Source organism: Carassius auratus, chromosome 26 (assembly GCF_003368295.1).
Source record: "Carassius auratus strain Wakin chromosome 26, ASM336829v1, whole genome shotgun sequence".
Taxonomy (NCBI): domain Eukaryota; kingdom Metazoa; phylum Chordata; class Actinopteri; order Cypriniformes; family Cyprinidae; genus Carassius; species Carassius auratus.
In genome coordinates, this window is record NC_039268.1 from 12,736,242 (window position 1) to 12,752,614 (window position 16,373).

A 16,373-nucleotide genomic window follows, 5' to 3' on the forward strand; every position below is an offset into this window, starting at 1 on the left:
AGCATGGCCTCCTTCTCAATGTAACGGTGAAATCTTACTATAATCGGACGGGAATTTTGACCTTGGCGGGGTTTGGGTCTCAGGCTCCGATGGGCTCTGTCAAGCTCCGGAGGTGCGGGAAGGCCATCGCCGACAACCTCGGTGAATAAATCTGTCATAAACTGCCTGACATCCTTTCCCTCGATATCCTCCGGAAGACCAACCACCCGAATATTTTGCCGTTTGGACCGCGAGACGAGATCTTCCACGTTAGCTCTTAAAGCGACGTTCTCCTCCGTTGCCAACACCAACTTCGACTGAAGTGTAGAGACCTCCTGCTCGAGATGAGTAATTCTGTCGCTGTGATCGGATAAACTAGTTTCCATATCAGTGATGGTAGTCGCCTGAGTCGCCAAGGTAGACCCAATAGAGGCAATGGACGAATGAATGGACTCAAGCGACAAATTCAGCAGCGCGGTAAGTTCGCCAGTCATGTTTCTCCTCAGTTTGTCAAGTTCGCTCACCAGCGTGTCAGTTGTTAGCGGGTTTGTAGCGTCGTCCGACATCTTGCCGCTTTCTTGCCGCTTTCTTGCCCAGGATGAGGGCCTTTGCTTTGAGGGTTGTTTTTACCGCCAGCTCGTGTACCTTTACTCATTAGGAACAAGTAACCAAGACCAAAAGTAACGCGAGGAAAACGAACCAGCCCCCAATATAGTGTTATGAAAAATAATTGTGAATTTTAAGTCGGAGCTCTTCCACTACGCGTCTCTCCACTACATGGCAAAACCGGAAGTCCGACAAAGACATTTATAACAAAATATTTCTATTACACACAATTATTGTTCTTCTGAACTTTCTATCAAAGAAACCTGAAAAAAAATCTACTCATCTGTTTTCAACAATAATAATAATAATAATAATAATAATAATGTTTTTTTTGAATGGCAAAACAGCATATTAGAATGATTTCTGAAGATCATGTGACACTGAAGACTGGAGTAATGATGCTGAAAATACAGCTGCACACCACAGAAATAAATTACATTTTAAAATACATTCAAGTGAAAGCAGTTATTTTAAATGGTAAAAATATTTCAAAACTTTACTGTTTTTGCTGTACTTTGGATCAGATAAATATAGTTTGGTGAGCAGAAGAGACTTAAAAAAAACATTACACATCTTATGGTTCAAAAACTTTTGACTGGTAGTGTATATATAATATATTTAAAACCCCAGTTTTTTTAATATTAGAATGATGAAAAAGTTGTTTAGATCACTGATTCAATGACTCACTCATAAACCTACTACACTTGTTTCATTTCTGGATGAATCAGCGTTTTTGAACGATTCTCTTGAATGAAAAATTAATTCATTGACAAATAAATTAAGACACTTGTCGCCACCTATTGGTGAAACAATGCAATCGACACAAACGTTATTTAAAGCGCAGTACTTTCAAAAGGGGATTTGTTATATTTTGATCGCTGCCATATAGACATCAATGTTTATATTTAAACTATAAACTTTATCCCATTATTTCTGTGATAATATAAATGACTGTAAGACAGATATAATACAGGGTCTCTGCACATTTTTTTACAGCAAATTTAATAACTTTTAAGACCTTTTTAAGTCCTCTAAAAGGAAAATTTAAGACTTTACCACGAAGCATTAGCGTGGCACAGCTCAACAGAGTCACACTCAAGAAAGGTCAAAGGGACGCGAAAACGTTTATACCAAGTGCTGATTGACCTTACAACCCTTACATTGTTGACTATGTATAAACTATCAGCCTTTACTTCAGGTAATTTCTTAATTCTGGCCCCTCATAGCAGTCTGAAAATGACATGGAAGACAGCCCCAGTACATTATAAAAGCCCACAAATACACAAAAGTTAAAGTATTCGTCATACTTGATCTAAATTATGGGTAAATGTGGCTGCCAAATAGCCTTGAGCTGGGTTTGGGGGTTCTCCCCCAAGAAAATGTTGTTCAGGGTCTGATTAGTGTTTTGTATCATTTCAGACACAGATAAATGCAAGCACATTCAATAATCTATGCATAGACCTAATGAATGAAGATCCAGTCAGAAAAATGTAGGAAAGATCAGGATCAGAAATTTATTTAAAAGTGCTTTGTTCAGCTACTTCTTTTAGCGCTGTGAAGACATCAAACTTGGTCAACAATGGGATTAATGCCAATCTGGCAATCCAAAGATATGCATGTATAACAGTATTCAAACAGAATAGCATGAAAACAGTCATGCTTACATGGGATGACAAATAATAGAGAAAAATCTTCGGACTTCCCTATAAAACCACAGTGCTGATCAAACAAAAACGGAACTGATTTTATAGGCCCAGACAGTAACATTCAGCAAATAATCCAAATAAATAACTAAAGGTACATGTAAACCTTCAACTTTTAAGTTCTCAAACTCAAAGCCCTCATGACAGTTTTGTCAATTCTACAATCTTGTTTTCAATTTCTGCATCCAACTCAATTAGTTCTTTATGTTTATCTTTAGCTCGTCTCCTCAAAGAATTGGATTCTGTGATCAATGTGGCCATTTTACTACCACCTGAACTTTCGGCTTGCTCTGCCATTCTATCTGCATCATTCTCCAAAGATATGCAAATTTCTCGAATTGATTTTTTCTTTTGCTTTAGCTCTTTCAGGTCCTCTTCGACATACTTTCTTTTCTTGGAGTTTTCTTCGGTCTCTCTCTTCTTTTTTTCCTCTTCCAAATGTGCCCGGTAACGGCTCCGTGCTGATGCACAGTAACTGATTAGCTCTTTTGTAAGAGGCACTTTTGTCACCCCCCCACAAACTTTCACTTGATCACAGATGAGCCTTTGAATAACAACTGTCTCCTCAGACATGTTGCACGTCTCCACTTCTTTGTTGATGGAGAAGCCCCGCTCCACTTCAGCTTGTCCATGTGAGAGGAGTAGTAACTTCTTGCAGAAGTTCCACAGATCAGTGTAGGAACTGAGATTCTGAGACAGGAATGTATCAACCCTGGACACTGAGGGCTGGAAGTTTGCAAATTCCAGCGATTTGGCTTCATTGGAAAGGGCCTTCTCAAACTGTTGAGAAATCACATCACCTGTAATAATGCACAAAGGAGAGCCAGTGTGAATAAAAAATTAGCATCGCAACATAAAAGGCAAAGCTGCGTTCTTTTAAAGAGACCAATCCACACTGATTCCATACATTTTCTGTTAATCCCTTTCATGAATAATATTTTTACAAAGAAAAATGCCTGGGTTCTGTACCTCATAGGTTTGCACTCAAGTCATGTCAACCTGCACTAAACTAAACTAAAAAAAAAAAAACACGCAAAAAAAAAAATCAAAAAAACAATTTTAGTGTTTTTTTTGTATGGAATGGCCTGTTTAAATAGTATACTATGTAACTTTACCTTTACCTGATCATTTGAAGTCAGTGAATAGTATCAAATATGTACACAGAAATGGGAATACATGTTGAATTTTATGTTACAGGTAATGTTATAGGTGTTGGTCTTGACTGATATAAATGGGAGGAAGTGTGTAAACAGTGAGTGCCATTCTATTCTTATTCCTATAATTTACCAGAAGATATCCCGCCTGTCAACTGTTTGTCCAACACAAACTTCTCAATGAGACGTTTCAGTTTCTGTAGGCATTCGTCAGGGCTGGAATACATTTTTCTTGGGTCCAGGCACATCATGTTATGGACAGTGGCATATTTTAGAGGGCACTTATCCAGTGCCTTCTTGCATATTTTTGAAAGTGCATTCTGGCATTCTTTTTTAAACTGCAGCACACCAAGCTCGCTTACTCTGCCCTTGGCCCCTGACAGTCCCTGACAGAAAAAAAAACATTGGTTTGTCAAATCTACAACATTTCTGTCCCTCTACATAGTCTGATCTGCAATAATTAAGCATAATACACTGAGCTTAATGGCGCCCCTTTTCAGAACATGCCTCTCTCCACACACACAAACAAGTCAATGTTAATATCTACATGTAATTATGAACTACTTTGATGAAACGGAATACACCCACCTTGATAACAGCTGCTGCACCCATGCCAATGTCAACATCTTTTGTGCCAAGCCAAAGCTTCTGGTCTGTGACATCGAGCCTCACCAGCTTATATGGACTCGAGGGCAAAGCATCACGCTTGATGAATCGTTTGAGAAGGCTCTAGTAAAATAAAATATATATATGTTTGAGTTAGATCAGTGAATTTCTGTGTACTTAAGGTGTTATGCATTATGACAAATAATTACCCTTATCAAATCCTCCAAGTCATTCCACAGGAAGGGCATCATGGGAGCATCTTTTTGATATTTTTCCAGAAATGGTTGAAAGACTCTTGCTATGAACACAAAGAAGTGGAGTTTGGCACAGATAAGAGGATCCTTTCTTGCCTCAGAGAGGGTGTCGAATGATGCATTTCCTGGGTTCTTCACCTTCTTTGTTGACACTTGGTCAACAAACTTCTCAATAGAGGGCCAAATTTCAATGGCCCTCTCTGCAGCAGGCACATTTTCGAGCCAGCGATGGCCACAGAAGGATAAGGGGAATGTGGACGACAGTGTTGCAGATGTGAAATCCTCTCTTCTTGCTGGGGCATTATTGAAGAGACAGTGGAGAGATCTCAGCACCTTTTCTACATGCCACACCTCAAATCCACCTTTAAATGAATTGTGTAGGGTGTGGATACCACAGCTTCCTACCACTTGGAGTTGAATCCCCCCAAACTGTTCTCCATGTTCCAATTGTAGGAGATCCATGAATTTCCAATTGACTGCAGGTCCATCCATTGATACAGAAAGCAAGTTCCGTAAATTAAGTTCCTTGGTGCCCTCCTGAAATTATAAAACAAGAGTAATAACATTTTAATTCATGTTCACTCAGATTTTATGGTTTGTCTAAAGTAATGATTCTCAAACTGTGGTCAAGGGACCACTGGTGGTATGCCCGATTACCAAAGAGGTCTGTGAACAAAAGTCATCAACAAAAATGACTGACATGGACTGTGACACTGTTGAACATTTCCAATTCACTTCTCATGACTTGTATTCTAATCATGCACATTATTTCCAGGTGAAGTTAGCCATGGTTTCAGAAGACTAAAATGGCCTGCATTTTTACATGCATAGGGATAAACATTAAGCCAAATATGTCAAGATTTGTTTTTTTTTGTTTGTTTTTTTATTGGCTAAGTGGTCCTTGATTTTACTTTTTTTTGAGAAATTGGGTCTATGTAGTATGGTTCAGTGTCAAAATGGTTAACCTAAAATTGAGAAGCACAAAACAGATATTTGGAGTCTTATTATGAACTGGCTCAATTTTACTTTTCACATAAAAAATATGCAAGAAGCATAATGCATACTGAATGCTTTATACAAAAGTTATTTACATCATTGCCTTCCAGAATGCCTAGACTAGATGTCACCCACCCACAACTGATTGGGTGGGACAATATATCGATGCATTGTGCATCGATAAATTTTTCTGGATCGTTTCTAATTTTTCTGAATGCATCGCGATTCTCTCTCGAACCGATTCTTAGTTTAGTTTTTAACAGCAGATGGCACTGCGTGCTTTAGATGCCTTACACACACCACTTGAACCTACTATAAAATAATAAGTTATAAAGTTCGAAAAGGTTGAAGCAAAGTACAAGGGTGTTTGCAGTGGGCTGTTAACATAAATCTCGCGTCATAAAAGCATTATACCAAGTACATTCTCAGACTCTGCCGAAAGCACGAGCGCTCTTCTTCGTGAGCATTTGAGTGTGCGACTAAAAACTAGCCTAGAGCGCCATCTGCAAAAACTAAGCTCAGAATAAATTTGCAACGCATTCGGAAAAAATTAAAATCAATCCAAGAATCGCGATTCATCGATATATTGTCCCAAATATTCATTAGGAAATAACATAAAAACACGCAAAGCATTTTAAATTTTACTTTGAGAGTCTTACCTTAAAATGTTCCAGCAAGTCTTCTGCCGTTGAGTGGCCCAAAAACTGAGAACCCAGATAGCGAGACCTGACAATCGGGGTCCCGGTCTCGTCAGTTGACCAACATCTGACGTGCAAGTCCAACTGTTTAGTTTTCGTTGTTGTGTTCATGGACTCATCGAACATTATGGTGAAAGCATCCTTGTTTGCCCGTGAAATGAGTTCCTTCTTTATGTATGGGGCAACACCAAATCGTGCTAAATATGCGGTTTTATCCCTTCCACATGTGAACGTACTCGCACACTCTGAGTCAGGGAACATTGCTTGAAAAACTAGGTGGATGTCCTCATTTGAGGTGTACGAGTTGTGGCGGCTTACGGTTTGAAATACCCACAGTATTTCGGCCTTAAGTGTAGCTACATTCGCAAAGCTGCCGAAGGCATTGCTTGAAGTGGAAGGCTGAGAGGTCGAAGTGCTCGATGAGAACATACTTATGGGCAAACTACTTGCCTGCGACGACACACACTTCTTGTGCTTCTCTGCTTTCATGTGTGAATCGAGCGCTATGTGGCCCATTGTCCCCAGCTTTATCGTCTTTTTACATAAAGCACACCTCGCTTCATGATTACTGGCTGTTTTCTTCAGCCACCCCCGATACTTTTCGTCCTCCAACCACTTGTCATTAAACAAACATTTGCCCATGCTTGCGATTTCGCAAAATGCCGTGGTGGCGAACCATCAACGCAGGGCATTCATCAATCACTTACTCGTATGTCACCTATGGAATGAAACAGGTTGCACGCACGAAGTGCTGCCCCCAAATGTTGCGCTGGTCAAATTGCGGTTGAAAAAATAAATAAAAATGACGAGTCGGACATGAAATTTAAGATCCCACATGAAATTTAAGACTTCCTTGTGGAAAATCCCAGAAATCAAGACATTTTCAGACCTTAAAAATCGAAAATTTGATTTAAGACATTTTAAGACTTTTTAAGGACCCGCGGGGACCCTGTAATACTGTGTAGTTGAAAAGACTGTTTGTGAAGATGTTTCTTAACCAAACATGGTAAGAGCTCTCTCTGTGTCAGCGGCAGTGCGCGCACGGATTTGAATGAGCCGGTAAGACTTTGTCAAAGGTTTAACAGACTCGGGGAATCGTCGTCTTTTAGAAATGAGATCGAGAGGGTGTCTGAATTGAGATCGCGATCTTTTAACGATTAATCTTGCAGCTCTAATGTCTGCTACTGTAAATATATGCTAACACTTTATTTTGATGGTCAAATCAACAGATAAACTGACATACTGTAAGTGGCTTTGCAAGTACGTAAGCTTATTCTCCCACACTAGATTCAGACATTCTTGAGCATACTAATACTCTAATGAGAGTAAACTGGCATGTAGTGGCAAAGCCGCTTATAATCGACTGCATAAAGGGACCATCAAAATAAAATGTAACCACATAAAACATAGCTTTTTTTCAGTTGGAGTATTAAAGCTGCAGTAGGTAACTTTTGTAAAAATATATTTTTTACATATTTGTTAAAACCTGTCATTATGTCCTGACAGTAGAATATGAGACAAATAATCTGTGAAAAAAAATCAAGCTCCTCTGGCTCCTCCCAGTGGTCCTATTGCCATTTGCAGTTACAGACCGCTCCCGGTAAGAAAACAACCAATCAGAGCTGCGGTCCGTAACTTTGTTTGTGTTCAAAATGTAGAAAAATGTATATAATAAGCGAATACACCATGAATCCATTTTCCAAACCGTGTTTTTAGCTTGCCCTGAATCACTAGGGTGCACCTATAATAAGTGTTTATATTCTGACTGTTTTAGATTGCTTCGGGGGTACCGCGGCGGAGTAACCCAGTACCTTTGTGATTCTTCATAGACATAAACAGAGTAGTAGTTCCGGCTACGATGTTCTTCAGCAAGATGCAAGCAGTTCTTAATTAATGTTAATGTTAACATTAATTTTGTTTCATAAAACCATTTTGAGACACAAGTGCATTAAACCACTTATACAGAGTTGTGCACAGCCGCATGTGCAAGCAGTCTTCACAAATCACGTGTCAGCATTTTAAATTTAAAGCAGCCTTCTGTTAGTGAGGTTCATATTTTAAATATACCACTGCATTCCAAATTGCATAAATTATTCGTAGAGTATTTGTAAGGAAAATACTGATAGACGCAATGAAGTCCGCAAATGTCCGTGTCATTTGCTTCAACCTTTCGGAACTTTATATATATAAAAAAAAAAAAAAAAAAATTCAGGGAGGGTCGAGTGGTGTGTGAGGAATTGGAAGCAAGCAGTCTACGGGTGTTTCTAAAGCAAACTTCGCAACATTGTGTATCTGGTTAAAAACTAAGCTTTGAATCAATTCTGAAATTCTCAGAATTTATCCAGAATCAATGAAGAATATAGTTTTACATATTACATAATGTAAAAAGGGGTATAAAGTCACCTTTAAAAATTCACTTTCACTCAACATTAAACATTTCAGAGTAATAAGGTTTTGAATGTATAGCAGAGGTGGGTAAAGTACCCAAAAACTTTACTCAAGTAAAAGTACTAGTCTTGAATAGTTACTTGAGTAAGAGTTAAAGAGTTTCGGATAAAAAATCTACTCAAGTAGTTAGTTACTAGTTACTTTGGGTCATTTATACTGAGCCTATTTTTATTTAGATATATAGATAAAATCTATGTAATGTATGTGTGTGTATAAATGTATATATTTCATCAGCCTTTACTCCAATTTATGTAATTTATCATAAAACCCTGTCTGTTTACTTACAAATATAGGTGTTATGCCATAACTTATTTTTAATACGACTAACTTTATATTAAATGTGAATTTAACATTGAAAGTTAATGTGATATAAATATCGCTACTAATCTTTCATTGTTCAGAAAGAGAGCAAATAACATTTACATTATTAAAGATCATTTTCACTGACAGTCTAGATTTTAATCACTCTCAGAAACTCCCATTAAAATCACTGAAACTGTTAACACTGGAATCAATATCTTAATCATAGATTCGTACACACATCTGCACTTTGTTGTTTCTGACGAGAGAATTCGCCAGAAAGAGGTATTCAGTCAGTGAGCGAATGAAGGAAGCACCGGCATTTTAGCGATGACTCATCGGAACACCTCTGATTGGCCATTGCATTCAAAAGATCAACAGAGTCTTGTGTGATTGGTTATAATGCGCAGCACTGTAAAAACGCGTCTGTCTCTGGCTCAGCGCCAGCAAGCAATCACAGATCTGAATTTAGCAGCTGATGATATGACTTGCTGAACGTAATCGCACCGGTGTGATTGTATTAAAATTAATAAAATCTTAAAGGGGGGGTGAAATGCTCGTTTTCACTCAATATCCTGTTAATCTTGAGTACCTATAGAGTAGTACTGCATCCTTCATAACTCCAAAAAGTGTTTAGTTTTATTATATTCATAAGAGAAAGATAGTCTGTACCGATTTTTCCCGAAAAAACACGAGCGTCTGGAGGCGTGACGTGTGGGCGGAGCTAAAGAATCACGAGCGTGAGTAGGCTTTTGCATTGAGAGCATGTGGAAACTGTGACATTGCCGTGAGGGAAAAACCATCATCCAAAACAAACCATGGCTTACAGTCAGATTCAGCCGTTTATTTATGATCCAGAATCAGATCCCGAGGCTGAAACTGAACGAGAGCAGCAGCAGCAACGACTCGCTCCGAGCAGTGCTCGAACCCGAGTCTCCGGCATGGGAGGGGACGCACTAACAAGGAGGCAGAGATATTTTAAGCAGTTTTACTCACCGCCTGCGGTTCCAACACACGATCGTGACCCTTTTTCGTTGGGATTGCATAATCCTTAAGAAATAAACGATACGCAAATCCGTCATCAAACTGGGCCTTGTTTGTAAAACAAGCATCTTCGAAATGCAGGGAACAAACAAAAACACTTGCACAACTCCGTTGATGCTCTGTGAAAATAAACTCCATCCACTGGTCCCTTAATGCTGTTTTTTTTTTTTGGTAATCTGTGCAGGGTTGTCTTGCCCTGGCAACCAAAAACACACTTCTTTTGTGACTTTTCGCGACGCTCTCACTCTGATCAGTGAATCGCTCTGATCAGTGAAATGTCTGTGCTCGGCCTGGCTATACGGGAGCGCGCGCTCTTCCGGCAGAAGTGCCCTAGGACCCATATAAGGAAATTCCGCTCCATCTAACGTCACACATAGCCATACTCGAAAAAAACTTTCCGAAACTTGTGACAAACCGGAAGGAGTATTTTGGGAACAAAAATACTCCTTCAAACTTAATTTTTGAAACTTTGTCCATGTTTAGCATGGGAATCCAACTCTTTAACAGTGTAAAAAACTCAGTATGCATGAAATAGCATTTCACCCCCCCTTTAATCGGCTATTTTTTGTCTCTTGGAAGCTGCATTCAACTTGACTCCCCTCTGTTATAAGCCACACACGTACAACAAACTAATGTCACAGTGGTATCGTGTACTGTAATCGAATGTAGCCCAAGTTATTACCTGTTAAACAGTAGACAGCACACGTGTTCATCTAATAAGGATCTCCATCGCAAGCAAATAATAGCCTTTGCAGATTTGCTTTCAATTCAGTGCAGTTCCATAGCCCCGTTTTCAACGCTGCTGATATTCTTAAACGTTACAACTCTGAGTGAACCGCTTCAGACGCTCCGCGCGTGCGGCAGGGAACTGAACGACTCATTCAAACTGATTCATGAACCAATTCCCTCATTTGCCAATTGGTTTGATCAAGCCTTTGAACAGAACTGACTCAAAAGAATGAATCATTCGCGAATGGGCATCGCTCATTGTCCAGAGAAAAGTAGAAGGCGCGTTTGGAATAAACTGAAGCATTTATAACATTTATTGCATCAAGATAAAGTAACGAGAGGAGCGTCGCCCACAGTAACGAAGTAAAAGTACAGATTTTTCCCAAAATAATTACTCAAGTAAGAGTATAAAGTACCCATCTTTAAATATACTCCGAAAAGTATTAGTTACCCCAAAAAATTACTCAAGTAAATGTAACGAAGTAAATGTAACTCGTTACTACCCACCTCTGATGTGTAGGTTTCATAAATTTATACCATTTTGAGCAGTCCTGTTCAAAGAAATTTCGAATTTGTCAAATATTGATAAAAATATATATTTTTGCATCAAACTGTTTTTTGCTATAATTTTTGTAAAAGGTTTTAATTTGAAATTTCTAAATTTTTAAATGAATAAAAGAATGGTTAAACAGGGCTCTACGCTTACTTTTCTTTTAAGGATCACCTGATCAAAGGAAGAGTCAAGTACAGAAAAGTACGAAAGACATCATCAGAATAGTCCATCTCCCAAACATAACATTATGAAGCGACGAGAATACTTTTTGTACGCAAAGAAAGCTAGCATATGCTCTTTTGTGTCAGTCGCACTTTCATTCAAATCAAACACACATAGAAATAATTTCTATTTTATTCACATATTTCATATTTACTTTAATATTTCAGTTTAATTTATAGTTTACCGTCTTTGTTTAACAGTTATGTCTAATGGCGAGGGAGAATGTGAGCGTGTGTGCATTTGTGCTGAAGCACGATTTATTTTTTATTATTTTTTACTGATGTCGATATATGCCAGTTTTTTTAAAACAAGTTATCCACTTAAGTAAAATTGCACATTTTAATTTCGATCCTTATATTTAATCATTTTGTTAAATTCCTATAATTTTCCTGTAATTACCCATTTAGGTTGCCCCTTTTTTTTTTTTGCATCTGTAGTATACAGTTAGGGCATTAATTCAGGTTACTTTTCATTTACAGTTATGGAGGAAAGCAGCAGTAGCAGACAGTGGGAAAGACACATTCACAACAGTGTAAACAGGTGCATACATCTACACAGAGACCACACTAAAAGAGTATGTGGGTTTATCCTCTTTCTAAAATGCTCCATCTTAATTGAATGTGCAGCTGTTGGACAGTAAGCCGATTATAGGGGCTTTGCTGAAGGAAGCTTCAACTGGCAACATACTCCCTCCCCTCCCCTTTTCTGAACTCCAAATCCCCCCTGCTGCACCTGAAGGCAACAATAGCCACATTTCCACTGTCACGCCAGTGCGAGCCATGGTTTAAAATGGGCCGGGCGGGGCTAATAGCCTCGCACCAGTAGCACCAAGGCCAGAGTAGCGCATCATTTCCACTGTCGATCCCACTGTCGATCGATTCCACTGTATGCTTGCGCATACAAGGACTTTGTTTTAGGTGACTTAAGCTTCCAGTACAAAGAGACAACACCACACCAAAAATAAAAAATAAATAAATAAATAAGTGTATAAACAATTGTGCTATAAATGATAATGGATTGAATCTGATTTTGTAGCTGAACCAAACCAGACAGTTATTGAAGTACACAGGACAGGCTCAATGACGGCTGAGTAGAATGGTTTCAGCAGCTCCTGTGGCAGGTTAAACTTCCTCAGTTGGCAAAGCAAGTACAACCTTTGTTTGGCCTTTTTCACGGTTTGGAGTCAATGTGATTGTCCCACTTCAGGTCCTGAGAGATGGTGGTTCCCAGGAATCTGAATGACTCCACTGCAGCCACAGTGCTGTTCATGATGGTGAGTGGAGGAGTGCAGGGGTGTTTCTCCTAAAGTCCACTATCATCTCCATTTTTTTGAGTGTGTTCAGCTCCAGGTTGTTAAGACTGCACCAGACAGCCAGCTTCTCAACCTCTTGTCTGTAAGCAGACTCGTCACCTTCCTGGATGAGGCCGATGACTTTAGTGTCATCTGCAAACTTCAGGAGCTTGACAGAAGGGTCCAGTGATGTCCTTCAGATAAGCCAGAACCAGTTTTTTTAAAACGACATCATGATGACAGACGTTAGAGCCACAGGTCTGTAGTCGTTAAGTCCTGTTATCTTGGGTTTCTTTGGAATGGGGATTATGGTGGAGTGTTAGAAGCAGAAAGGCACTTCACACAACTCCAGAGATCTGTTGAAGATCTGTGAAAGAGTTCTTACTAAAACCAGGAAGTATGACCATATTAGCCCGGTCCTGTCATCGCTGCACTGGCTCCCTATCAAACATCATATAGATTTTAAAATATTGCTTATTACCTATAAAGCCCTGAATGGTTTAGCACCTCAGTATTTGAATGAGCTCCTTTTACATTATACTCCTCTACGTCCACTACGTTCTCAAAACTCAGGCAATTTGATAATACCTAGAATATCAAAATCAACTGCGGGCGGCAGATCCTTTTCCTATGTGGCACCTAAACTCTGGAATAACCTACCTAACATTGTTCGGGAGGCAGACACACTCTTGCAGTTTAAATCTAGATTAAAGACCCATCTCTTTAACCTGGCAAACACATAACATACTAATATGCTTTTAATATCCAAATCCGTTAAAGGATTTTTAGGCTGCATTAATTAGGTAAACCGGAACCGGAAACACTTGACATAACACCCTATGTATTTGCTATATCATTAGAAGAATGTCATCTACGCTAATATTTGTCTGTTTCTCTCTTGTTCCGAGGTCACCAGATCCAGTCTGTGTCCACATCAGAGGGTCACTGCAGTCGCCCAGATCCGGTACGTATCCAGACCAGATGGTGGATCAGCACCTAGAAAGGACCTCTATTGCCTTGAAAGACAGCGGAGACCAGGACAACTAGAGCACCAGATACAGATCCCCTGTAAAGACCTTGTCTCAGAGGACCACCAGGACAAGACCACAGGAAACAGATGATTCTTGTAAAAACTAGACCTGCCCCCCCCCCCCCAAAAAAAAATCACTGTTTGTATCTTTACTCTATTGTATTTATTTGTGTTGTTGCTTGTAGTAGAATATTTTTTTTTTATTATTAGAAAGTATAGTTTTTCCATAAACATAGCATATACCGAACTGTACCAAAAACCGTGACTCTAAAACCGTGAAACAAACCGAACGAACCGTGAAAAAGTTGAACCATGCCACCCCTAGTTTCTTTGTATTTATTTTAAATTTAACATTTATTGTCAATATTGGGCTTGCGGATCATGTGGGTACTAGGGTACTCCTTGCTGTGTGTGGATGACCATGTCGGTCAGCCACCACCGAAGACCAATTCTGACCCAGGAAAAACCCTGTAATATAGGATGTTACAGTCTCTGTGAGTTTGTCCAGATCGATGGTAGCAGCTTCAAAAACACTCCAATCAGTGGGTTCAAAACAAGATTGTAAATCCTGCTCCTGTTTCGCTGGTCCATCTCTTCACAGTCTTTACTACAGGTTTAGCAGATTTAAGTTTCTGCTTGATCGGTATAAAATGAACCAGACAGTAGGGCTGGGCGAGACAGTGATAAAAAAATATATCGATATATTTTAGACGCGATATGGAATTAGACCATATCGCATATATCGATATAGTTCAAATTTGCGCTGCTCCCCGCGCCACCGCCCCTCCTCTTCGAGGGGGGGGGGGGGTGTGGCACAGAGCCACTCTTCAACAAACATGGGGGAAGCAACTATGTCTGCGGAGCGCGCAGAGTAATTGGTTAGTAAAAGAAAAGGCAGTGGCTTAGTAATTTGGAGATGGTTCGGATTCAAAGTATCAGATGAGCAACAACATCACGTTATTTGTAGGGAGTGCACCAAACAAGTTACAGCCAGGGGTGGAAGCACTACAAATCTTTTTCTCCACCTAAAACAGTGGCACAAACTGCAGTACGAAGAGTCTTTGAAACTGCGTGCAGCAGAAGCTATAGCCGCAAGCCATCGACAACCCGAAAAAGCTCCAGCCCCGAAACAAAGCTCACTGCAAACTTCATTTTTCCGCAATGTGCCTTATGAAAAGAAAAGTGTCAAGTGGTGTACTATAACTAAAGCGGTGTCGTATCACATTGCTAAAGATATGGTCCCCGTTGCAACTGTGGAACAAGTCGGATTCCAAAAGCTACTGAAAACTATGGACCCGAGATATGAGCTTCCCAGTCGCAATTACTTTGCACGAGAAGCACTGCCACAAATGTACACTGAAATCAGACAGAGCCTTGCTGACCGGCTTGCTAATGTGACCCATTTTGCGTTGACCACTTATGTGTTCGAGCAGGACGTGTGAGCCTTACATGAGGGTGACAGTTCACTTCATTAAAGACTGGGAGATGAAAACAGAGTGTCTGCAAACAAGTTATTTCCCCCAGGATCACACCGGTGAGCACATAGCTGAGGCCCTGCAGGACGCAATTGCAAGCTGGAAACTCCAAGAAAAGTATCTGGTTGCTATAACAACCGACAACGGGAGCAACATCGTCAAAGCAGTTGAGCTGAACGAGTGGATGAGGATGCAGTGCTTCGGTCACAGACTGCACTTGGCTATTGGTGAGTGCAGTGTTGTAAGGAGTATTCATATATTTTTCTATATTCTAATCAAAAACATATTAAAATGTTAGTTTTTCCTTATTTTCCTTTGTGTGTCTGTCTGCAACTTTGTGTTTTATGCTGCCGTCTTGGCCAGGTGTCCGTTGAAATGCAGTATGTATTGTTAAATATAGGTTAAATAGATTAATAAACAAAACTTAAAGTGCTAAATGTAAAATCATTTACAATACGGAATGGATTTCAGAACCATCTTTATTAGGTTTTCGTTATTGGATAAGAATTAGTGATGCATTGATGTATTTACCACTTTAATGTTACAGCTGGTAAAGGTGAGGTAATTATGACTTTAAAATCCTGGTTAGCCTGTTGTCATCATCAAGGTAACATATATTTAGCTATTATGATAGACTATAGTTTTTTCTCTGGATTGAAAATAGCAAACTGCAAAGTAACTAGAAACTAATGTTGACACATGCCTAAACATTGTGGAGTTTTTAGTGGAGTAGAAATATGAAGTAGCATTAAAAAATAGCATAAATATTAAATTCTAAGAACAACAACAAGAACGGAACACGAGTAAATGTACATATAGTATAGTCATCATTTATAAATTATACAAAAATAATAATACATAAAAATCACTTACATGATTAAAATTCAGAAAAACAATTAATATTTGATATTTATGATTAGTACTGGTGTTGATTAAAAAAATAAACTATGAAACGAGAAAATAATATTAATGTAGAATATTTCTAAAGCTTGATTTTGGATTAGTTGTATGAATGTGTTAAAGTGAAACCAGAGTAAAATTTCTCGCATAAGCACATTTGTTGACCAATTGACCAATAGTTTTTTATGATTCTGAAAGGACATGGCATGAATGACAAGCGTGTCACCCGGGCCATTTCTTTGTGCAAAAGAATTGTAAGCTGTTTTTCGTACAGAAGAAAAGGAGACATCTTGCTGAAGTCCAGATTCAGCTGGGTCTGCCTAGTCACCAACTCATAACCGAGTCTGCCACACAACCGAGTCTCCTTACTTTACAGCATATTTAC

The 16,373-nt window shown here is 39.2% G+C and overlaps 1 protein-coding gene across 3 annotated transcripts in view; it reads right to left on the minus strand.

Moving 5' to 3' along the window:
* Positions 1 to 2,074: 2,074 nt before the first annotated feature.
* LOC113044351 (uncharacterized) overlaps positions 2,075 to 16,373 on the minus strand; it is a 39,765-nt gene continuing 25,466 nt past the window's right edge. For 2 of the 3 annotated variants that reach the window (XM_026204279.1, XM_026204278.1), the window contains exons 3-6: positions 4,258 to 4,839; positions 4,031 to 4,171; positions 3,576 to 3,828; positions 2,075 to 3,088 (exon numbers count right to left, since the gene is read on the minus strand). In XM_026204279.1, coding sequence (XP_026060064.1) covers positions 2,427 to 3,088; positions 3,576 to 3,828; positions 4,031 to 4,171; positions 4,258 to 4,839 — 1,638 coding nt within the window. In that variant the 3' untranslated portion in view covers positions 2,075 to 2,426. Of the gene's footprint in view, positions 3,089 to 3,575; positions 3,829 to 4,030; positions 4,172 to 4,257; positions 4,840 to 5,957; positions 6,976 to 16,373 lie in introns of those variants that run through there. The other variant, XM_026204277.1, reaches the window with a different exon arrangement.